This window comes from Suncus etruscus, chromosome 14, assembly GCF_024139225.1.
Source record: "Suncus etruscus isolate mSunEtr1 chromosome 14, mSunEtr1.pri.cur, whole genome shotgun sequence".
NCBI classification, from domain to species: Eukaryota; Metazoa; Chordata; class Mammalia; order Eulipotyphla; family Soricidae; genus Suncus; species Suncus etruscus.
Window position 1 is genome coordinate 33,672,520 of NC_064861.1, and position 26,026 is coordinate 33,698,545.

A 26,026-nucleotide genomic window follows, 5' to 3' on the forward strand; every position below is an offset into this window, starting at 1 on the left:
TAGACAGGCCCCCTTTTCTTAAAATGACATTTCCCCCCCCTTCTTGGTTTTGGTTTTTGGCTACACCCAGTAGTGCTCAGGAATTACTCCTAGCTCTACACTCAAGAATCACTCCTAACAGGTTGGGGGATGCCATATGGGATGCCAGGATAGAACCTGGGTTGACGAGGTTCAAGGCAAGTGCCTTACCTGCTGTACTATCTCTTTGGCCCTAGGATACCTTTATTTAATATCCTCTTCCCTCTGTTTAATTCCTAATTCTTAAAATGAAGTTCAACAACTATCCTGTTTTCTGTGAAGTATCTCTCATGGTTGACTTGTTGATTATCCCAGTGAGTTGCTTGAAGCTCTAACCCAGCGCACATGGTCTTGCCCATAGTGACTGCTCAAGAAACAGATATTAAAGAAAACCCCCTTGGTCCTTTTTGGATGTTGCATTGTACTAATAATTGTCATAGTTAAACTGATTTTCCATCTATGACTGTGATTTTTTCCATTCTTGCTAACTTAGAAAATCTGGTTTTCAATTAGATCCTAAACAACCTCTTCAAAATTTGGAATTTGTTTCTCCTGGAAATTGGTAGCTCCATGATATTTTCAAATTTAGTCAAACCCTTTGTATGACTCAAAAGAAAAAAAATAGAAATTCTGAGTCTAGAATTGACTCAAATGAGTACTCATAGTTGAAAACATGCACCAATGTTTGGAGAATAAAGTTAGGGGAAATAGCTGAGCAAGTACATCTCTACCATTTTTACCAAATGTAACTAATCCAATATATCCTTCCTATTTTATAGTCTGGCTTTATGAGAAACCTTAAACGGAACATTTTCCCTAACCATGCCACCAAGGACTCTGGACTCCTTTTCTTTTCTACTTTTCTTGCATGGAAGCATGATAAGTACATTAAACAAGTATCAGGAGACTTGTGACAGCTGTGCCAATCATCTGTCATAATGAGCCTCTTTAAGATGTGATTTCTTCAGCCACAAAATGAGGGAGGAAAAATAAGTAATCTCAGAGGTTCAATAAATCACACCCAATACCTTTTCTGCTTTTGAGAACTGCATGTTAACCTCCATAAATTATTTCTGGGTGGTATGTCAGTAAATTTGAATCAGAATCAGAATAATGAATAAGAGTTCTAGGCTATAAGGTTACAAGGGCAGATCCACTTGTGTTTTAAGCTGGGTTTTTTTTTTTCGTTTGTTTTTCATTCATTGTTTCTTTAATTTCTAAGCATGGAGTATCCCAAGGAATCCAAATTCCCAAATGATATTCAAGAATTAAGATTTCTCACAACTCATCTCCCAACACGAAAAAGTGGAGCCTGGAAATTTGGAAAAATGAACTAGAAACTGTCACGTATTATGAATGTGACTAAAAAAAATAATGTTCAAAAATTTGAACAGCTGTAATGTGTAACAATATGGCAAAATTCTTGATTCAATGATCATTTCTAACTCACCTCTTTACTCCCAGGATCTATTACCATGCCTAAGGGGGTGAATATTGATTTACTAACAAAGCACTATAGAATCAGGTAAGAATTCCTACCATGTGCTCTTTATAAAATTAAGTTTTAATGACTAATTCTACATTAAACCTATTCTCATGCATTCCTAAATTTCAAAATTTCATGGATTTAAAAAATGATGGATAAAGATATTTGTATAGATATATGTACTCATACTCACACACCATGTTGGTATATCCCAGAAAAGTCTGTAATTTTGTCCCTACAGATAGCATTTTTTTAATGTTGTGCAATGCTATTTTCACACGACTTAAGAGGATGTTTTGTTGTTGCTAATGTCCAAAACATCCATTTGGGGTGAAGCCATATAGTTCAAAGTGGGTTGTGTGTTAGGGAGTTCATTCCTTTAATTTGGGCAAAGGAAGAGCAGAGCCTTAGGGCACTAGGAAGAGAGCTACTTTGGAATTCTCTTTCTTTCACACCAAGCCTGCCAGGAGCTGAAGGCTAAAGGCGTCAACTGATCTAGAACTTATCTAGGAGTCTACTGACTAGAACCCAGAAACCTGTATTCAAATGTTCAGTTAAGAGTCACAAATACCAGCCATTCAGAACCCCAATGAACCGGTGACGAAAGAAACTGGAGCTGATTGCTCAGACAGATGGTTCATTCCCTTGCACCTTCATGCTGACTCTGTGCTTGGAGACCCCACCGTGGAATACCTCTAGGATCCTGCACATAAGGAAGGCCGCAGGGGCCGCCGGGATTAAAGTGTCAGACCTGGCATCCCAGGTGCCCCTGCGCGGCTGGGCCAAGTATAAAAAGGCAGGAGCTCGGCAAACTGCGTCAATCCCGCACCGCTGGGCCCCTCACGCTGCTTGCAAGCGGCCCCTGTCCCTCAAGCCCTCGGGATCTTCGGGAAAGCAACAGCCAGAGGGCCCCCCAAGCCTTAGAGTGGGATGGCAGTGTGGCTCCGGGCCTATACTCGCAAGAAGCCGGCCGGCTCCAGGCTCAACCTGACCCCAACGCCGGGCCTAGACAGCCCGGCCAGAGTGGAGGCCCTGCCTGGCCCAGGCCTAAGGCGGGCTGCCCGGGCTGAGGCCTGGCACGGGCCGGCCAAGGGGAAGAGGGCAAAGCGGCTGCTGATGGGAAAGACTGCAGGGGAGGGGCCGCGAGAGGCGGCAGGGCAAGGGGCAGCCCTTGGGGCCTGTGGCCTGAAAGGGACCGGCCAGGCTCACGGACTGGCGGACATCTCAGAGAAGGCGGAGCAGAGCTGCCAGGCAGGAGGAGGCGGTGGCTCTGGGCAGCTCAGGTATGTCTCCTTTGGGGCCTCTTCAGAAGCCATTTCAGTGCTGATCGTCTGGTGGTTTGGCCTCCTGGTGAAGAAGACGTCGAAGCAGCTTTCTCTGAACATAAGGCCCAGACATTTGCCTTAAGATTTCTTTCAGGGCTGGGACGTGGCACTAGCGGCTTGCATGCCTGCTTGTTTGCTTTCTTGCTTGCTTGCTTGGGCCTGGGTTCATCCCATCATTTGCACAATCCATTGAGTGTGTTGATACAAAGCATCCCACTCTGGCCCTACAACACATGTTTTCTTTTCCTTTTTGTTTTTGTTTTGGGGTCACACCGGCAGCACTCAGGGGTTCCTCCTGGCTCTACGCTCAGAAGTCGCTTCTGGCAGGCTCAGAGGACCATAAGGGATGCCGGGATTCGAACCACCAACCTTCTGCTTGCAAGGCAAAGGCCTTGCTTCCATGCTATGTCTCCGGTCCCACAACACTTGTTTTCTAAGCTATTCCCAAAGAAACTTTCAGCCTCTGAGCAGTTGCAAACAGTGAACAGACTGTCTCCTTCCTAATGGTGCAGACTAATGGTGTTGTTTGTTTCTCAGCGCTCAATTAAGATTTGCCGGGAAGAAAAGCCTGCAAGAAGTTGGCACCAGTGAAGAGATTGACGATGCGACCACCGGGCTGTGGAGTGTATGTTTCTCCTGTGATTCCCTCACACACTTAGTGTCATCCCCAGTGGCACCCCACAGCCCTCCACATCGAAGTACACACTCATTTTTTTTTCTTGTTCAATAGAGATGTCATGGTTTTCTAGGTTTTAAAATAAGCATTGAGGCCGGATCAATAGCATAGCAGTAGGATGTTTTGTCTTGCATGCGGCCTACCCGGGATCCCCGGCATCCTATATGGTCCCCCGAGCCTGCCAGGGGCAATTTCTGAGCACAGAGCTAGGAGTAACCCCTGAACGCCACCGGGTGTGTCCCCAAAACGAAATAAAATAAACATAAAATAAAAAATAAAATAAAATAAAATTTTTTATTTTATTTTATTTTATTTTATTGGAGGGGAGAGGGCACAACCAGCAGTGCTTAGGGCTTTACTCCTGACTCTGCTCTCAGCAATCCATTCCTGGTGGCTTGGGAGACCACATGGAACCCTGGTTGGCTGCATGCAAGGCAATCTCCTGCTGTTCAGGCCCCCTACTTGTATTTTCTTTTTTTGTGTGTGTGTTTGTGAATTATTTGTTTTATGTTGAAGATGAGATTTGCGCATAAAGAAAATATTTTCCTCCTTTATTTTTATTTCTGTTCTTTTACACTTATTTGTTAATATTTAGTATTTTTTATAGTTGGACCACTAAAAAGCACTTTTTCCTAAAAGGGACCATAAATATCTACTTAATGGTTTGTCTTACATTATTTAGATGACTAGTATATTGTTGACTCCCTAACTGGGCCCTTACTGTTATATTTTAATATTTATTTTGTTTTATTGTGGACCACACCTGTACTAGCTCCTAGCTCTGTACTCAGGAATCACACCTATTAGATTCTATGTGAGGTGCTGGGGATTGAACCCAGTTGACCTCATGTAAAAGCAAATACCTTACCCACTGTGCTATCTCTATGTCCTTAATATTTATTTTTAGATGTAATATTTAATATCAAGTCACATCTATGATACATAAAACATATTGTACATATAAAACATTTGCAGAATCAACACTAGTTTTTATTTTCAAAATAATCAAATCAATGTGATTAAACAAAGTTATTCAATCTCATAATTTGTGCTATATCTTTAATTCTTATTTCATATAGGAGTCAGAGACTGATGGCCTCCAGGTTGACAGTAGCTTATCAAATAGCGATTTAGTTTCAGGTAAGACTGTTGTTGACTGTGAACTTCTTTCCTAAAATCACAAAGCACCTATATATGTATATCTGCCCCCATTTTTCTGTATTAGTGGAAGAAGTTTTTTCTTCTATTCCAAAGTGTTTTCTTGTGCACTGGGTTTTATCCGCAATAGTTAAGCATATACCAGTAAGTGTGAATTTAAATTTGTGGTAACGGTTGCAAAATAGATGGACTTTAGTGTAATTGAATTTCTTTGGAATTATTTGGGAAGATTTTGATGAGAGATAGACTTTTGAGATCTGAAGAGAAGAAAATGACTATGCAGAGATGATTAAAGAGGAATCTAGGTATAAGGGAGAGCAGCAGCACAGACCTTAATGTGGGAATGAATGTTCAGTGTTTTGTGTTCAGTGAGCTGAAAGGTCAATGGTTGCAGTAAAGGGACTGAAGCAAATAGCACAGTGGGTAGGGTTTTTTTTGCCTTGCATGCGGCCTATGTGGGTTCAATCCCTAGCATCCCATATAATTCCTCGAGCCCACCAGGAGTGATTCCTGTGCACAGAGCCAGGAGTAACCCCTGAGGACCATCAATGTGGAAAAAAAAACAACCTACAAACACAGCAAACAAACAAACAAAAAGATGCTATCAGCATATCACTAATACTTCGGAATTCTTCAAAGCAGATAAAATCACACTGATGAATAAGAGTAGAGAAAACCCACAGCAGAGTTAATAACTCTATAGATGTTTGAAATTCTTGTTCAATAAATAACAAGAAATTATAATATAAAGGGCTCTGAAAAATTGTTAAGGAGCCAAATTACCAAGCATTCCATTCTAATCCTATAAGGCCTGCCCTCCTTCACCTCATTCCCTTTTTATATTGAAAACACAGGCAGCTTATAGTCACTAGAATCTAGTGTTTGTGGCCAGAAACTAGATTGTGGGAATTGTTTCCAAGCAAAGTGATATATTAGGTATTGGTATGGGTCAGTGTTGTAGCTGTTGTGGTAAGCAGAAGAAACTCTGAAGTAACTTCAAAGTGCCACAAAAGTGGGAGGATAAAAATGTAAGTAATCGGGCTCGGAGAGATAGTACAGCGGCATTTGCCTTGCAAGCAGCCGATCCAGGACCTAAGGTGGTTGGTTCGAATCCCGGTGTCCCATATGGTCCCCCGTGCCTGCCAGGAGCTATTTCTGAGCAGACAGCCAGGAGTAACTCCTGAGTACTGCTGGGTGTGGCCCAAAAACAAAACAAAACAAAACAAAACAAAAAAATGTAAGTAATCAGGGCCGGAGAGTTAGCATGAAGGTAAGGCGTTTGCCTTTCGTGCAGAAGGACATTGGTTCGAATCCTGGCATTCCATATGGTCCCTCGAGCTGCCAGGAGTGATTTCTGAGAGTGGAGCCAGGAGTAACTCCTGAGCACTGCTGGGTGTGACCCCCCCAAAAATGTAAGTAATTGATTATAGTTACATTCCAGATTAAGAGTTTATCTTTCTGTAGTGGAAATTCTGTTATAATTTGATTCTAATATTGACACTGGCCAGATTAAGTTGGTGCCTCCATGTACCATAGTTTTCATACCATAAGATTCATTTTTTTCCGCCAAAAGTGCATCTTATGGTTAGGTACGTCTTACAGAGCGAAAAATATGGTAATATATATGGTAATATATAGTACCTTAAAAATACATGAGACACATTCACATTAAGTTTCCAGAATGTTGAGCATGGGGAATAGTATGGCTCCAGGCCAAAGGCCCTTTTGCCAAGCTTTGGGGAGACTATGGGGCTCGGCCTCCCCAACAACAGCCTTTCCTCTCCTTCCTCCCAGAACTCCATGACTTCCCTGGGCTGGGGCCCAGGAGCTGACAAGGTAAATGCCTGGGAGCAATTTAAAGGGGACCCCAGGCTTTCCCCAACCCCCACCCTGCACAAACAGGGTTCTCTTGGGGAAGTCGCTGGCAACTTTCCTCCCAGCATTGTCCATTCTCAAACCACGCATGGGCTAGCGGCCCTGCACATAAAGTATAGATAGTTTAATAGGATATCATAGGGTTTCATCTATGTTTACAATATACAGAATGTCTATGTTGTATACTTTCCTTCCCCCATTGACTCATCACCTTGCAGAGGTCCTCAAACTTTTTAAACAGGGGGCCAGTTCACTGTCCCTCAGACCATTGGAGGGTCTGACTATAGTAAAAACAAAACTTATGAACGAATTCTTATGCACACTGCATATATCTTATTTTGCAATGAAGAAACAAAACAGATACAAATACAATATGTGGCCTGCGGGCCATAGTTTGAGGACCACTGCCAGGCTCATTTATAATCCTTTACTCTCACTCCCACTGCCTATTACCCCACATTTAACTATTTTTACCCTCAGTTCTTCACTCATCATGAAGCAGATCATTATCCTCACTCAAGCCAGCTGCCAGCCAGCTCCCAAATTGAAAAAATAGTCTCTCACCCTGAGAAGAAATCAATACTCTGTTCCTACTCTCAGTGACCTCCTATCCTCCACCTTTCTTCACTGTGTACCTGTGCTTGCTACCATACTCAGTTTCTGAGAAGCCCCCACTCAAAGACATTTCCTGATATGGACTACTGGGAATTGTTTGCAGACTCCAGAAGGCCAAATCACAGACCAAAGTGGTGTCCCAGATTCAACACCCTTCCCCCCCCCGACTATTTCTAAAGACATAAGAGGGACATGTATCTCCTTTGTATATCTTAGATGTATTTCCTTAACATATATAACTATTTTTGAATATCTTTTTATATAGTGACAATTTTGCCAACTGGTTTTTATTGTTTTTTTTTTGTTTGTTTGTGCAATTTCTATACTTTAATAACTTCAGAAGTAAGTGCTACCAGTTTGCAGCACCATTTGCTGCGGACAATTTGAAAACACCATTGGCACATTTAATTATGAATTTAGTCCTCTAATCTTTAATAATCAAATTTTAGTTTTAAATTTTTTTATTTAAACGAATTTATTACATACATGATTGTGTTTGGGTTTCAGTCATGTAAAGAACACCACCCATCACCAGTGCAACATTCCCATCACCAATGTCTCAAATCTCCCTCCTCCGCACCCAACCCCCGCCTGTACTCTAGACAGGCTTTTTATTTCCCTCATACATTCTCATTATTAGGATAGTTCGAAACTTAATTATTTTTCTAACTAAACTCATCCCTGCTTGTGGTGAGCTTCATGAGATGAGCTGTAACTTCCAGCTCTTTTCTCTTTTGTGTCTGAAAATTATTATTGCAAGAATGTCTTTCATTTTTCTTAAAACCCATAGATGAGTGAGACCATTCTGCGTTTCTCTCTCTCTCTCTCTCTCTCTCTCTCTCTCTCTCTCTCTCTCTCTGACTTATTTCACTCAGCTTAATATATTCCATGTACATCCATGTATAGGAAAATTTCATGACTTCATCTCTCCTGACGGCTGCATAATATTCCATTGTGTATATGTACCACAGTTTCTTTAGCCATTCATCTGTTGAAGGGTATCTTGGCTGTTTCCAGAGTCTTGCTATGGTAAATAGTGCTGCAATGAATATAGGTGTAAGGAAGGGATTTTTGTATTGTATTTTTGTGTTCCTAGGGTATATTTCTAGGAGTGATATAGCTGGGTCGTATGGGAGCTCGATTTCCAGTTTTTGGGGAATCTCCATATTGCTTTTCATAAAGTTTGAACTAGACAGCATTCCCACCAGCAGTGGATAAGAGTTCCTTTCTCTCCACATCCCTGCCAACACTGCTTGTTCTCATTCTTTGTGATGTGTGCCAATCTCTGGAATGTGAGGTGGTACCTCATAGTTGTTTTGATTTGCATCTCCCTGATGATTAGTGATGTGGAGCATTTTTTTTTTATGTGTCTTTTGGCCATTTGTATTTCTTCTTTGTCAAAGTGTCTGTCCATTTCTTCTCCCCATTTTTTGATGGGATTAGATGTTTTTCTTGTAAATTTCTGTCAATGCCTTGTATATTTTGGAGATTAGCCCCTTGTCTGATGGGTATTGGGTGAATAGTTTCTCCCACTCAGTGGGGGGCTCTTGTATTCTGGGCGCTATTTCTTTTGAGGTGCAGAAGCTTCTCAGTTTAATATATTCCCATCTGTTAATCTCTGCTTTCACTTGCTTGGAGAGTGCAGTTTCCTCTTTGAAGATGCCTTTAGTCTCAATTTCATGGAGTGTTTTACCTATGTGTTGTTCTATATATTTATGGTTTTGGGTCTGATATCGAGGTCTTTCATCCATTTGGATTTAACCTTCGTACATGATGTTAGCTGGGGGTCTAAATTCAATTTTTTGCAAGTGGCTAGCCAGTTGTGCCAACACCATTTGTTGAAGAGGCTTTCTTTGCTCCATTTAGGATTTCTTGCTCTTTTATCAAAAATTGGGGGATTGTATGTCTGGGGAACATTCTCTGAGTATTCAAGCCTATTCCACTGATCTGAGGGCCTGTCTTTATTCCAATACCATGCTGTTTTGATAACTATTGCTTTGTAGTACAGTTTAAAGTTGGGGAAAGTAATTCCTCCCATATTCTTTTCCCCAATGATTGCTTTAGCTATTCTAGGGTGTTTATTGTTCCAAATGAATTTCAAAAGTGCCTGATCCATTTCTTTGAAGAATGTCATGGGTATCTTTAGAGGGATCGCATTAAATCTGTACAATGCTTTGGCGAGTATTGCCATTTTGATGATGTTAATCCTGCCAATCCATGAGCAGGGTATGTACATCATGTTTGTAATCATGGTGCTTAAATAAAGAATTTCTATTAAAAAAGTTTTCAGAATGTCTATCACTCTTCTAAAACCTCAGAAACAAGCTACTTTTAAAATACTGAGGAGATAGTTCAAGGAGCTGAAAAAATACTTTGCATGGTAAAGATCTAGGTTTGATACCTGGTACTGAATTGTCCCATGAGCACTGTTGAGAATATCTCAGAGCACTTCTGGGTGTAGCCCCAAAATAAAAACAAACAATGGTAACAAATACATACAAAAACAATGTTGACAAATATATACATACACACCTAGGTAGATTGGAACAATAGTTCAAATGCTAAGACCAACCTTTTATCTTCCTATCCTGTTTTTGGGACAGCATATTATTTTAAGTGCTTCTTGAATTTCTTTGATACTATAGAGAAAATAAGGTGTTTAACTACAATAAATGGCATTTTCTAAAATTGTAGTTGAAATATATATAATTAATGGCCTTGGTCACTAGATGTATCAAGTTGATGTGTGAAAGGTATAAAGAAATAAAATATAGATTCTTTAATATAGACACTGATCACATTCTAGGGATTTATGGGCTAATGTTTGAAACCTGATAATACTGTTTCATTTAAGTAGAAGCACTTTACATGTTAAGTACACAATTGCATGTACATTTATACAAATTTGAATGTCTAGGATTATGCCTAGGATGGTTCTGTATTTATAGAAAACATTTTCTCCTTTTTGTTTTTCTATAGGACTAAGTTTGCAGCATCATATTTCCAATTCTCTTCTGGACTGTTCAACTATGGACTCTTCTAAAGAGAGTTTAAGTAGTTTCTCATCACCTGAAGTCTTCAGAGGGTCAGATTATTTTGGTGAGAAAAATAATTTTAACCTTCAGTTAGTCCACTGCAAACATTGTATATTTGTCTACAACTTCTCCAGTGAATGATGTTTCTTTGGTAAGAGTAATCTTTTCCTCATGATCTCCCTTCTCTGCCCACTATTTTCTGTGATTCAGTCTTACTCACATAAAACTATAGAGAGAGAGCACTCAGTTTATAGAAGGATGAAGAGATTTGTATTTATATGTAATATGCATGCATAATTAAGAAATTTTTTTTTTGGTTTTTGGGTTACACCTGGTGGTGCTCATGGGTTACTCCTAACTCTGCGTTCAGAAATCACTCCTGGCAGGCTTGGGGGACCATATGGGATGCTGGGATTCAAACTACTGTCCTTCTGCATGCAAGGCAAATGCCCTACCTCCATGCTATCTCTCTGACCCAGAATTTTTGCTTATAATGAGTATAACAAGTATAACTTTTTGCTTGAATTATAGGCTATCTTTTCTTTCCTGTGCTTGTCTTAGAGCAAAACAAAACAAAAAATGTTGTTAAATGTTATTAAGGTCATTCCCTACTTGAATGAATTTTTTCTATAAATTATTTATATATTCACTATACCTACAATTAAGAAACTTAAGTTAACAATTGTAGGTTGAATGCATCCTTCCTTCACAGCGTTTTCAAATGTCAGAAAATGGCTTTTATAAAACACATTAAGGTAAAAAATAATTGATCAGACTTAGAATTAAGATTAGGAAGCATGCAGTCCATCCAGGACAGGTCTGGGTTTGATACCCTGCATCCCATATGATACACCCCCCAAGGCTTCCATGAACGATTTCTGAGCACAGAGCCAGGAGTAATCTCTGAGCATTGCCGGGTATGGCTCAAAAAAACAAAATAAAATGTACACAAAAAAATATACAAGACTAGATAGCATTCAGGATATACTTTAATGGGTTTTGTGTTAGCAGTGAGAATAACTTATTTTTTGTGAGTTATTTTATTTTTGTTTTATTTTTCAGCCCACCCAGGGTGCTCAGGAGTTACTCCTGGCTCTGCACTCCAAAATTATTCCTGGCAGGCTCGAGGGACTATATGCGATGATAGGGATCAAACCCAGGTCGACCCCATGCAATGCAAATGCCTGACTCACTGTGCTATTGCTCTGTCCCCACAAACAAAAATCTTTTAATTCAAAAACACAAACCAAATATGTAGGCATGGCCAAAGACAGCAGTAAAGCCATATATTATAAATCTAATCCAGTAACTGATGTTTATAGTGTTTTTTCAACTTCAACAATAAATCAACTTTTTCCTATTTAGTTCCTTCAACTGTTTTCTTTAAAGTTACTGATGAAGAGCACCTGCCTTGAAGTTCTGGTCACACCTCATTATTAATAGTACTAGTGGGAGCTGGAGAGATAGCACAGCCATAGGGCTTTTGCCTTGCACAAAGAGGACCTTGGGATGGACCTAGTTTCGATTCCCAGCATCCCATTTGGTCCTGTGAACCTGCCAGGAATGATTTCTGAGTGCAGAGCCAGGAGTAACCCCTGAGCGCCACCGGGTATGACCCAGAACACATAACAATAACAACAACAAAAATAGAGCAAATGGTCAGATAAAGAAGATCTAAGAAAGTCAAGACTTAAATCAACAAGAGTGTCCCAGAAACAAATCAGTTTGCATTGTACCATCCCAGAAAAAAACTAAAATTTGGCAACACCAAATACTTATAAGAAAATATATCAGAAGCATGAAAGATGTGGTAACAACTCCTTTATGACTCAAAAAGAGCCTGGAATCTTTGGATTATTTTCAAAGAAAGGGATTTAGGGCCAGAGCGATGGAACAGCAGGTAAGGCAGTTAGTTGCCTTTCACCCAGCGAACCCAGGTTCCATACCAGGCATTCCATAAGGTCCTCTGAGCACATCAAGGAATTATTCCTGAATGCAGAGCCAAAAGTAACCCCTGAAAATTGATGAGTGTGGCCAAAGATAAAAATAAATAAATAAATAAATAAATAAATAAATAGGAAAGAAAGAGGGGCCAGAGAGATAACACAGCAGTAAGGCATTTTCCTTGCACACGGCAGACCTAGGACGAAACTGAGTTTGATTCCTGGCATCCCATATGGTCTCCAAGCCTGCCAGGAGCAATTTCTAAGCACAGAGCCAGCTGGGTGTGGCCCAAAAACCAGTCAATCAATTAATCAATCAATAAATAAATTTTATCTAATTTTATTGGGTTTTATATTATTAAATCCTTGAAAAAATGTTTAATTAGATATTGGTCTGACTAAAAACAGTATTAAGAGAACTGTGGAAAGTGTGGGAAATGTAGGGTGAGGGATAAGAAAGGCTAGAGTAGGAGATGTTAATAAATAGCCTCATTGTTCCATAGAAGTATCTGAATAGAATGCTTAAAAGTGACAGCAATTGGGATAGGAGTGGTGGTGCAAGTGGTAGGGCATTTGCCTTACATGCGCTAACCTAGGACAGACCACGGTTCAATCCCTAGCATCCCATATGGTCCTCCAAGCCAGAAGTAATCCCTGTTGCTGGGTGTGGACCCAAAAAGATGTAACAGCAAATAATAGTGTGCTATTTAATGATATGTTATTTAGTTAATATTACCTAGATACACTTTTTTTTTTATAAAATATAAGAACCAGCTCTCGTGTATGCTCTTCTTACTTAGATCAATATATTTTACTGAGCAAACATCTCTGATATAAAGTGGATTAGAGAATCAAAATAGGCCAAGGATTATTTACTATATTGATGCCTTAATACTTATCTTTTTCTCTGGACCAACTAAAATCTTCAATAGCCATCGCCTGGTATGGCTAGTTACTTAAGTTGGTGTTTGATGGGAAAGGTGACTTAATTGTATGGTGTTCAAATCTTTGTGCTATTTCTCTTTGCTTGTTTTAGATCGGTCATGTCCCAAGTTGGAAGAATACATGCTATGCAAGAATTCCACTCTTTTGGATACTAGTAAAGCAGTGGCAGTAGAGAAAGTACCATTGTTTTCAAATCTCTCTTCAATTATAGGTGAGTTTCACATTCTGTTTTTCCTGATGTCACAGGGAAAGCTGTCATCTATGTTATATTTTTTATTTTGAGTTATTTCTGAGTTAAATTAATCAATTAGGATTGCCTTTGGGTATGTATATATAATAGCTAATAGCAGTTTACACATTTATTTTATTTTATTTTTTATTATTTTATTTATTTATTTATTTATTTATTGGTTTATTGGTTGGATTCGAACCAACCACCTTTGGTCCTGGATCAGCTGCTTGCAAGGCAAACACCACTGTGCTATCTCTCCGGCCCCTATTTTATTTTATTATTTTATTCTTTTTATTTTTTATTTTATTATTTTGGTTTTGGGATATGCCCCACAGTGCTCAGAGATTACTCCTAACTTTGTGTTCAGGAATTACTGATGGCTGTGCTTAGAGGACCAACTGTAGTGCCAGGAATTGAACTTGGGTCAAGCAGGTAGCCAAGCCAGCATCCTACCTACTGTACTGATTTTCCAGTCCTGATATTGTTTTAAAGTTTCCAAAGGGTTGGGGCCAGAGAGATAGTACAGCAGCTGATCCAGGACCTAAGGTGGTTAGTTCGAATCCCGGCATCCCATATGGACCCCCTGTGCCTGCCAGGATCTATTTCTGAGCAGATAGCCAGGAGTAACCCTGAGCACAACTGGGTGTGGCCCAAAACCCAAAAACCAAAAAAGTTTCCAAAGGGTTATTTTGTCAGATATTTTGAGCATTTAATTTATCCTCATTTACAATCCAAAAGTTACCTAAGTTTTCTGTTTGTGTATGTGTGTGTATTTACTTTTATTGTACATTGTTTTCTAAGCTCTTTGGCACAATTTTCTGGGGATGTTTGAACTAACATGATGCATGTTATAGGAGAACTTTACTTTTGTGCTGCCTATTCTGGGCGTTTAAAATTTTTGGCATATTTTGATTGTGGCATTTTAGTTTTGAAATCTGCATTCTTTATTTGCAACAATTGTAATTTTATTTTTAGTTTTTCTTCTAATTTTTCTTCCAGTCCTGATTTCTTAAAAATAATTTTTTAAGTAAGCTCAGACTTGTATAGAATTGCAAAAATTGTCTGGAGGGTTCTTACGTACCTCTCACCCAACTTTTCCTAATGCTATCCTATATCACTATGTAGGATACACTTCTAATATTTATCACAAATACTACTGCTAACTAGCACAGTAAAGGAAACTTGGAATCTATCAAAATAAAACCATTAACAAACTATATATCTTACTTAAAATTCACTAAGTTTTTTACTGTCTTGTTTTCTATGTAATGATTCTATTTAGGATCCTACACTAATTTGATAGAGCTTTATTTATTTATTTATTTTTGGTTTTTGGTATCTGAAGATGCTCAGAAATTACTCCTGTTCTGTGCTCAGGAATTACTCAGGGCAGTGCTCAAGGGACCATATTGGATGTCAGGGATCCAACTCGAATTTCTCATTCGCTAGGCAAATGCCCTAGCTACTGAAATATTTATCATGCCAGCCCAGGTTCTCTGTCTACTGCAGTCATGATAATTCTGAGTTTTTCCTAATTTCAACAATTTTAAAGTTTATTGACAGTTATTTTTTAGAAAGTCCCTTAATTTGAATTTGCCTAATGTTTTTTCTTGCTTTTTAAATAGATTATACAGGTTTTAATAATGCCACAAAAGTACTTATTTCTTTGTAGGAAGACAATGTAAAGGTATCTTAAATATTACCATGATTCTATGAATCATAACTATACAAAAAACTATTCTCAGTAAAGTTGCACTTTTTATTTATTCTTCCTTCTCTTTTGATCCCATTTCCTCCTCTTTGTACCTCTTTTTCATCTACCCTGTTTGGATCACTTGTATCAAGTTAATAGTTTATTCTTGCATGGTGAAAAGTGACCCATGAAATTTCTATATACTTTCTTCTATGAAGAATAACAGTTATGCTATATTATTTTGCATAGTTATTTGTACTTGGTGGATTGGGGAGGTAGTTCATAGGGTTAGTGTGTTTGCTCTTCTTATTGGAGGTCCAGAGTCATTTCACGACATCACATGACCTCTTAAACTCTGCTGGGAGCAACCTCTGCACAACTTGAAAGTAGCCCCTGACAGGGCCAGAGAGATAGGGAGAGATCGCAAAGCAGTAGAGCATTTGCCTTGCATGTGGCCCCACCGGAGAGGGACCTAGTTCAATTCCCGGCATCCCATATGGTCCCCCAGCCTGCCAGGGGCGATTTCTGAGTGCGAGTCAGGAGTGACCCCTGAGCTTCGCTGGGTGTGGCCCAGAAACCAATCAATAATAAATAAAAAATAATAATAATAATAACAACAACAACAACAACAACAGAAAGTAGCTCCTGAGCACCACTAGGTGTGGCCTCAAAACAAAACCAAACAAAGAGAATTAAAAAGTATGTATTGGGCAGGAGAGATATCATGGAGGTAAGGCGTTTGCCTTAAGTGCAGAAGGACAGTGGTTCGAATCCCGGCATCCCATCTGGTCCCCCAAGCCTGCCAGGAGCATTTCTGAGTGTGGAACCAGGAGTAACCCCTGAGCACTGCCAGGTGTGACCCCAAAAAACAAAACAAAAGTGTGTGTTAGAAATTAATGCAGCCAGCGAGGTGGCGCTAGAGGTAAGGTGTCTGCCTTGCAAGCACTAGCCAAGGAAGGACCGAGGTTTGATCCTTTGGTCCCCCCGAGCCAGGGGCGATTTCTTAGCACTTAGCCAGGAGTAACCCCTGAGCATCAAATGGGTGTGGCCCCCCCAAAAAAAGAAGAAATTACTCTGCATACAGAGCTTTTTTTTCTTTCTTTATAGTTGCATAGAGATTTAAATAGAAATTTCCCTCATTTTTATAGCTAATGGTATTTCATGGCATAGATATTCTTTAATTTATTAAACCACTCTCATAATATTATACTATTTTTTCCAATGGTTTGCTATTATAGACAATGAATGATTTAATGAAAAAACTTAAAGAACTTATGGTATACGTTTTCATTTTTTTATTTTTTACACATCCTCAAAGTAGATTCCCAGAAATGAAATAACTTAACTCAGAAGATAATTGGATACATATGAACTAGGCATGCTAACTTTGTTACACAGGATTATTGTAAGAAGCAGTTAAATTTATAGATGTAAAATGACCTACATATTAAAAAATTAGCCAAAAACAAGTTAGTAGATTCTTGCCTCTCTAAAATTTTATAATTTTGTTTTTATTTGCTTTGTTTGTTTATGTGTTTTTTGAATCACACCCAGCAGTTTTTGGGTATTCCCACAGCTCTTTTTTCTGGAGTTGCTACTATTAGAGTTTGTGGAATCTTGCAGTGCTGGGATCAAACTTGAGCCTTTGGTATGCAAAGTGGGCAATTAGCCTCTTGAGCTATCTCTTTGGTCTGGTTTCATTTTGACTTTTGGAAAATATTACATAGGATGCATTTATGAAAAAAATACAATTATAAAAATAAGCAATTTTACCACTATGTATTTTAAAGAAAATATATTTTTCCTACTGTACTTTTAACCTCTAGATTTGAATAATATATTTCTTTTTTTTGTTTGTTTGGTTTTTTGGGCCACACCCTTTTGATGCTCAGGGGTTACTCCTGGCTAAGCACTCAGAAATTGCCCCTGGCTTGTGGGGACCATAGGGGACGCCAGGGGATTGAACCTTGGTCTGTTCCTTGGCTAGCGCTTGCAAGGCAGACACTTTACCTCTAGCGCCATCTCACCGGCCTCTGAATAATATATTTCTAAATAGATATTTTTCTTTCCTAGGTTCCTCTTCAGAAGACTATCAGAAATGCCATAGAAAAATGTAAGCATTAACATTTTATATGCTTTTCTAAACCTTGTGTTCTACTAGTTATATACAGATATGATTGTTGCTAATAAATTTAGATGTTTATTTATTCAGTGTTTGAGGATCTAACTGTTTCAGAACTGATCTAATTGATGTGCATATAGGTAAAACTATTCAAAACAAATCTCTGGAGACTGGAGAGATAACAGTGGGCTGAGCACATGCATTATCTGTAGGCATTCAGGAAACCTGAGTTTGATCCTTGGTTCCCCAGTCAGTCCCCTGAGTGCCACTACTCGGGTAACCCCTGAAAATTGAAGTGGGAGTAGCCCCTGAATACTGCCTGGTGTGACTCCAAAACACTTTAAACAAAAAAATCTCTGAGACCAAGGAGATAAACTGGGCACAGACCTGGCATGCAGAGGGCTTCAACTATGGTTTCTGGCACCATATGTCTATGCTATGTGTAGCCCTTGGTACCACTAATGAGCCCCCACCCTCACTGAATTTACATTCTAGTTAAGAGAGATGACAGTAAGCAAAAAAATACTTTACTGTTGTTAATATGTTGGTTATGAATATGATGGAAAATATAATGGAGAATGGTAATGAAAATGATAACGAATGGTAGTGATAATGTGGTGGAGAATACAAAATCAGGAGCAGAGAATACTGGAATGAAGATCTGCTATTTTAAGTGGTGTGGTCAGGAATATCATCATTGAAAAGATATCATTTGAACAGTGACCTAAAGGAGACAGTGCAAGTTATGAGAGTCTCTGGAGAAAAGAGAGTCGAGGTGGAAAGAAGAGCTGGAGTGCAGGCCCTGAGGTAAGAAGCCTTGGTATTTGGAGTGGATAGAGAAAGAAGTAACAGAAGAAGCAGAGGCAAGAGTATATAAATCTTGTAGACTAAAGGGTAAGGAGCATGAGAGACAGTACCTTAATTTTTTTGGGGGGGAGAGGGGGTTGAGTCACACACACCCGGCAGTGCTCAGGGGCCACTCCTGGCTCTGCACTCAGAAATTGCTTCTGGCAGGCTCAGGGGACCATATGGGATGCCAGGAATCGATCCAGGGTTGGACACATGCAAGGCAGACACCAGTGCTTTCGCTCCATCTAGTACCTAAATTTTTAGAGGTAATCACAATCTGGATCATGAAAAGTCTTTAAGGGCTGTTGTATTTATTTTAGCCTGATGTTGATAGAAGTCTCTGAACAATTTTCAATAGGACTGTAAACATAATCAAAAAATTTTAACACAGTACTTTTATTTTTGAGGGGAAGCCTCTCAAGTAGTTCTCAGGAGGCCCTTGACAAGACTTGCCCCTAGAGCAAGTGTCAGTCAGCCAGCAAGAGGTTCAATATAAGGAATAAAGGATGTCGTGCTGCTTGGGCTTGGGGTACAGGGGATTAATTGGGCCACCCTGGAAGTTCTGAGATTTCTTTTTTTCTTTTTTTCTTTTTTTTTTGGGGGGGGGGGGCCACACGCGGTGACACTCAGGGGTTACTTCTGGCTATGCATTCAGAAATTGCTCCTGGCTTGGAGGACCATCTGTCCTAGGCTAGTGCAAGCAAGGCAAATGCCTTACTGCTTATGCTACTGCTCTGGCCCCAAATTCTGGGTTCTAAGACTTTATCCATTAATTCTCAGAACCCATGTGGTTCTAGGGATTGTACCAGGTTGGCCCTATGGTAGGCATGTGCTTTAACCCCTATATTCTCTCTCCAGCCCAGCTCATTGTTAGCAAATATACTAAGTGAAAGAAACTAGTCATTGAAGACAACTACTTTCATATGAGATATTCAGAGTAGAAAAATCTTAGCTATAGAAAGCAAATTAGTGATTGCTTAAGACTGAGATGTTGGGGCCAGAGAGATAGCATGGAGGCAAGGCATTTGCCTTTCATGCAGAAGGTCGGTGGTTCGAATCCCAGCATCCCATATGGTCCCCTGAGCCTGCCAGGAGCAATTTCTGAGCATAGAGCCAGGAGTAACCCCTGAGCGCTGCAGGGTGTGACCCAAAAACAAAACAAACAAACAAAAAAACAAAACAAAAAGACTGAGATGTTGGAGAAGAAACCTGGGATTATTGGATACAACATATATTACTTCCTTTGAGGATAGTGAAACTGTTTTTAAGTGAATGTAGATAAAGGTTACCCAACTCTGAATATACTAAAAGATAATGAGTTGTATACTTTATATGGCAGATTCTATAGTGTATGGATTATATCAATAAAATTTGGGGCAAACAGTCTTTACAAAGAAAAAACTATTTAGTTTTTGGGCCACACCCAGATGTGCTTAGGGCTTACTCGTGGCTTGCTTGGGGGACCATATGGGATGCCAGATTCTAAACCTTGCTCCACCACATGCATGCATCATTCCCACTGTACTCAGACCCCCAGAACAATATAGTTTTTCATAAGAAATATAGATTGGGGGCCGGGCGGTGGCGCTGGAGGTAAGGTGCCTGCCTTGCCTGCGCTAGCCTAGGACGGACCGCGGTTCGATCCCCCGGCGTCCCATATGGTCCCCCAAGAAGCCAGGAGCAACTTCTGAGCGCATAGCCAGGAGTAACCCCTGAGCGTCACAGGGTGTGGCCCAAAAACAAAAACAAAAACAAAAACAAAAAAAAAAAAAAAGAAATATAGATGGAAAATGTAATAGAAGAAAAATAAATGGTTAATAAATTGGGTTATGGGGTGGAGCAATAGCACAGTGGGTAGGGTGTTTGCCTTCATGCGGCTGACTGGATTCAGTTCCTGGCATCCCATATGGTCCCCTGAGCCTGTCAAGAGTCATTTCTGAATAACACCTGAGCACCACTGGGTGTGTCCTCCCCACCCCACCCCGCAAAAGAAAAAATTGGATCAGACAATTTATTTGAGTTCTATTTTGACTGAGCTGCTGTTCTATTGCTATTTCTTATTAAAACAAGGGAAACAACTTTTGAATGATAACTTATTTATTAGGTAAAGAAACACTTAGAGAAAGGCAAAGGTGAATAGAGATTACAGATGATTTAACTGCAGAGAAAACTGAGATACCTACAACACTTTGAATAGGTTTATTTAGCAAGCACCTATATAGCCTATCCTGGAGAGCAGCAATATTTGAATTACTAATGGTGTCTTATATAAATGCTTGCATTTAACTGGTGAGAAGATTATGAAGAAAAAAATCTATTATTGTTATTCTTTTTTTTTTTTTGAGTGAAGCAAGATAATAAAAAAAAAGTATTTTTTTGTTTTGTTTTTTTGGGCGGGCCACACCTGGTGGTGCTCAGGGGTTAGTTACTCCTGGCTCTGTACTCAGAAATCGCTCCTGGCAGGCTCGGAGGACCATCGAGGATGCTGGGAATTGAACCCAGGTCATCCTGGATCAACCACGTGCAAGGCAAATGCTTTACCACTGTGCTATCTCTCCAGCGCCCTAAAATTTGTATTTATTTATTTTTGGGTCACTCCTGGCAGCGCTCAGGGGTTACTCCTGACTCCATGCTCAGAAATCACTCCTGGCAGACACAGGGGAACATATGGGATGCCGGGATTCAAACCATGACCTTCTGCATGCAAGGCAAACGGCTTACCTCCATGATATCTCTCCAGCCCCAGAAGTGAGAACTCTTGAGTTTTTTAAGGTACTATAGAGGCTCTGGGTGCCCAATCACATGGCAGGAATTGGCCCCCCACTAGTTGGATGGGGACATCTTACCAGGTGTGGGTCCTGGAGAGATTATGATCCTTGGTGTCTCTGGGCTGGCTCCCACAGAAAGAACAATGCTATGAATTTTAGAGTCATAAACTCAGCTACCCTTAGCCTCCTGGAAGAAGGCCTGGTTCCAACATGGCTACTGCGTTTGTGGGTGTGGTTACAGCTGCGAGGCTTTCCTGGAAGAAGGAAGATGGGGGGGGGGGAGGTGTCCACACTCACTCTAAAAAAAAATTCCCTGGTGATTTCACCCCAACAACCAGTGTACCTGATGTGTGGTCAGATCAGCATCCCCGCAGGGAATCATAGACGGTCAGTGATAAGACAGGTTATGGGGAAATGGTGATCCTGGGTGATGGAGGCAGTAAGCATGGTTTTGGCAAAGTGGGGGCTTGGCCCACTCTTTCATCTTGAAATGACCAGCTTTGTGCTGTGGGGGCCAGTGCTCGGTGTTTGATATGTTTAATTGATCTTAGATACTAGCGCTATATCTGATATATGTGTACAAATATTTTGTCCCACTTAATCAGGAATCTATTATAGCCTTAATTTCTTTTACTATTCAGAAGCATTCTAATTTGATGCAGTACTATTTATTTGTTTGTTTGTTTTTGTTCTCATTCTCTTTGCTTCTTTGGTCATCTATTGAAGACTTACCTCTGTAGTCAATTTCCTAGAGAGTTCTTCTAGTGTTTTCTCCAATGAATTTTATTTATTTTTTACTTTTTTATTTTTGTGGTTTTTTGAGTTTTGGGTCACACCCAGCAGCGCTCAGGGGCTACTCCTAGCTCTATGCTCAGAAATCACCCCCGGCAGGCTTGGGGAACCATATGGGATGCTGGGATTCAAGCCATCATCCTTCAGCATGAAAGGCAAATGCCCTACTGCAATACTATCTTTCTGGCCCCTCCAATGAATTTTATGGACTCTGGTCTAATATCAATATTTTTGGTTTTTGGGGGGAGCATATATGATGGTGCTCATGACTTACTCCAGGCTCTGCACTCAGGGACCATTCTTGGATACCATATACAATGCTTTTTTATTTTGAGGGCGGGTCATACTCAAATGCTCAGGGGTTACTCCTGGCTCTGCATCACTCAGGAATTACTCCTTGTAGTGCTCACAGAACCATGTGTGATATCAAGTATTAAATTCAGGTTTTAAGGTAAGCACCGTACCAACTACCCTGTCTCTCCAGCCTTATTTTCCCTCTTGGGATTTCTATGATTATTCTGGGAATTTTATGATTTTATACAAATTTTAGTAAAGTTTTTCTGAGTCTTTGAAAAAACATCTTTGGAATTTTAATATGTATTGAATCTGTGTAATACTTTGAGTAGAACAGTAATTTTAACAGTGTTTACCCCACTATTACATAAACAGGTAATGTCTTTCCATTTCCTATTGTCCTCTTCTATTTCTCCTCAGCAGTGATTTATAGTTTTCACTGTATACGTTTTCATTTTCCTTAAGAGAATTTCTAGTTATTTGATGATTTGGGGCACTGCTTTGAAACAGGTCCTCTTTTTAATTTCATTTTCTTCTTGTTAATTATTTGCATATAGGAATTATGCTATATATTTCTAGGTGGTTCTATACCTTGTGTACTGTCATTCATTGACTGATATCTTATGGCTTAATTTGTTATAAAAATTCAAATGTTTTAGGGAGGCCCTCCTAAGCTCTTAGAGAGTGAACCTCTGGGTGATACTTTTCCACCAATATAGATGTGGGGTAACAGGTGAGAAGATAACATTAGAAGAGACTAAGAGAAAGCCAAAGGTTGCTTCAATATATGCTAAACTGTTTATAACTTTAATATTTGTGGCCATGGGAGAGAGTTCAGTTTCTGTTGTGTAAGTGATTGGTTCCTAAGCTTCTCTCCCTTTTTTCTTTTCAGTAATCCTCAAGGCTGAAACACTTGAAGGAACAATTTCTTTGTTCACATCTTCAGTTACTTCTATTTTCTATGGTTAATAGTAAAACTTGGGTTTTGCCCATCAACTACAAATTTATATCAGCTAATAGGGCTTTCAGGAAAATAGCAGAATGTCAAATGTGGCTTTGATATAGTCTTATAGTTCAGACCTCAGTAGATGAAAACAATAAAACAATGAAACAGTGGTCCTCTGAGTACAGTAACGGTGATTCCCAAGCACAGAGCCAGGAGTAATCCCTGAGCACTGCCAGATATATCCCAAAAAGCCAAAAATAATTTTTTCAAACTAGTTATATATTTTCAGGATAATTGATTGCATGTAACTATCTTAATTTTAAGTGTATTTAAAATTCTTAAAAGTACTTTATGGGGGGCCGGGTAGGTGGCGCTGGAGGTAAGGTGTCTGCCTTGCAAGCGCTAGCCAAGGAAGGACCGCGGTTCGATCCCCCGGCGTCCCATATGGTCCCCCCAAGCCAGGGGCAATTTCTGAGCACATAGCCAGGAGTAACCCCTGAGCGCCAAACGGGTGTGGCCCAAAAACCAAAACCAAAAAGTACTTTATGGGTTGGAGCAATAGTAAAGCATGTAAGGTGTTTCCCTTATACATTGTCAACCCAGTTTCAGTCCCCAGTATTCCATATTGTCCCCTGAGACTTCCAGGGATAATTTCTGAGTTTAGAGCCAGGACTAATCCCTGCTCTTTACCAGTGTGGCTCCAAAACAAACAAACAAAGGTTCCTAAAGTTAAGAGAATAATACTATTGACATGTTCTTATTTTAGAGTGATGACATTGACAGACCAAGATATTTCTCCAAAACTAAAGAATACTTCAAATCCAGAATCAGGTAATATGTTAAAAATTAATTATTTTCATAAATTTGTATTTATTTTTATTCCAATATAATATATATTAAGAAAAGTGGTAGGGCCAGAGCAATAGCACAGCAGTAGGGTGTTTGCCTTGCACACAGCAGCACAGGACAGACTTGGGTTCTATCCCTGGCATCCTATATGGTCCCCCGAGCCAGTAGCAATTTCTGAGCACATAACCAGGAGTAACCCCTGAGCATCACTCAGGTGTGGCCCCAAAACAAAACAAAACTAAAAAAAAAAAAAAGAAAGAAAGAAAATTGGTATTTGAGGAATCTGTGGAGTCATGAGACCTGGGATCCATTTACAGCACTGAAAATGAAAAGTAAAATAATGAATTGGGGCCAGAGAGATTGTCCAATGAGCTGAGCACATGCTTTGCATGCAGGAATCCTACCAAATGGTTTCTTGAATTCTGTGAGGAGTCACCATTGATCACTTGGTTAATATTGGAATTGGCCTAAATTTCAAAAGAAACAAACAGAAATAGAAAGTGGGGCCCGGAGAGATAGCACAGTGGCGTTTGCCTTGCAAGCAGCCGATCCAGGACCTAAGGTGGTTGGTTCGAATCCCGGTGTCCCATATGGTCCCCCGTGCCTGCCAGGAGCTATTTCTGAACAAACAGCCAGGAGTAACCCCTGAGCACCGCCGGGTGTGGCCCAAAAAACAAAACAAAACAAAAAAGAAAGTGAACCTTCATGATCCTCATACCAACCATCATTAATCAATCATGTAATAAACATTTACAAGGTATGGATCAAGCATTATTATATATAACAGTGGGGAATGACATATTTCTCTGCCTTTATTGGTTTCATTTGGAGGACAGGAAGATATTTAATAGACCAAGTACTGGAGAAACCAATTATGATTGTAACATAAAAACATTAATAAATTGCCTTGCATTATAAGGGCTTTCTTAGTTTATTTTTAGAATATATTTAGCATGATATTCATATCCTTTTAAAACATAGCTATTTATATCTTTTAAAAGCACATCTCAGGGGTTGGAGCAATAACACAGCGGGTAGAACATTTGCCTTATACTTTACCAACCTGGATTCATATGATCCCCTGAGCCTGCCAGGGGCGATGTCTGAGTACAGACCTAGGAGTAACCCCCTGTGTGTTTCTTGGGTGTGGCCCAAAAACAAACAAAAAAACACAGCATGGGAACAAAAATACAGCAGATGTGTTGCTTGCCCTGTATGCAGTTAACCCAAGTTCTATCCATATCTTCTCATATGGTCCCCTGAGAACCACCAGGAGTGGTTTCCGAGTGCAGAGCCAGGAATAACTACTGGCTGGGTAATAATCACTGGGTGTGGTCCAAAACCCAAGACAAATAACATTTTGCATAATTTTAGCATCTATTTAAGGGATAAATGAAGAATGTATGTGTTTGCTTCTGATATATTTAAGTCCCTTGAATTCAGATGCCTTCTGAAGCAACTATCTATAAGGTCACACAAATTATAGCTGTGAGGGAACATGAAAATGTCCTTGCCCTAACAGAATTTATATTAAAGTTGAATAAGAAATGGGATAATGGATCAGAGAGATGGTAGAGCAAGTAGAGTACTTGTCTTCCAAGCAGCTTACCTAGTTTCAATCCTTGGTATCACATATGTTACGCCAAACCCCACTGAGAGAGACCTCTGAGCATTGAGTCAGGAGTAAGCCCTGAACATCATTGGGTATGACCCCAAACAAAACCAAACAAACAGGTGCCGGAGAGATAGCATGGAGGTAAGGCATTTGCCTTGCCTGCAGAAGGATGGTGGTTCGAATCCCGGCATCCCATATGGTCCCCTGAGCCTGCCAGAAGCAATTTCTGAGTGTAGAGCAGGAGTAACCCCAGAGTACTGCCGGGTGTGACCCAAAAACAAAAACAAACACCAAACAATAGGATGATAAATGAGTAATATGTTATAAATAAGAATAATAGGAAGGATAAAATGGTCTGTGTAAAAATTTGGGGGGCAGAGGAAAGGGTATAAATAAAAAGAGATTGTGCTTGATATATTTGAAAATGAGGGAAAAATGAGGAAAAAAGTTAATGGTACTGGAATAAAGTGGATAAAACAATGAATGAATGAAACTGCAGGCAAAAAGTTAGTCAGTGACATGAGTCTTGTGTGCCATTCTAAGGCATACAGATTTTATCCTTAACGTTCTGAGAAAAGCAGAGAAAAAACAAGATCAGATGAATATTTCAGCTAGACTAAGGAGTCATGAATGGAAGCAAGGACTCCTTTTAAATTATCTTACCTGTATAATGGTGTTGGAGACTAAAGTGGTAGCAGTGATCTTATTTTTGAATATAATTTAAGGACAAATTTTCTGATTATACTAGATATTGGATAAGAGAGAAAAATGTCTTAAACTACTAGTTTGA

General features: G+C 39.7%; 1 protein-coding gene across 1 annotated transcript in view; it reads left to right on the forward strand.

Annotated features, from left to right (window-relative positions):
- Positions 1-2,434: 2,434 nt before the first annotated feature.
- The window catches only part of MEIKIN (meiotic kinetochore factor), a 78,937-nt gene continuing 55,345 nt past the window's right edge, over positions 2,435-26,026 (forward strand). The window contains exons 1-8 of the mRNA XM_049787375.1: positions 2,435-2,569; positions 2,708-2,892; positions 3,367-3,454; positions 4,585-4,645; positions 10,133-10,252; positions 13,168-13,287; positions 17,075-17,114; positions 23,539-23,603. Coding sequence (XP_049643332.1) covers positions 2,435-2,569; positions 2,708-2,892; positions 3,367-3,454; positions 4,585-4,645; positions 10,133-10,252; positions 13,168-13,287; positions 17,075-17,114; positions 23,539-23,603 — 814 coding nt within the window. The remainder of the gene's footprint in view (positions 2,570-2,707; positions 2,893-3,366; positions 3,455-4,584; positions 4,646-10,132; positions 10,253-13,167; positions 13,288-17,074; positions 17,115-23,538; positions 23,604-26,026) is intronic.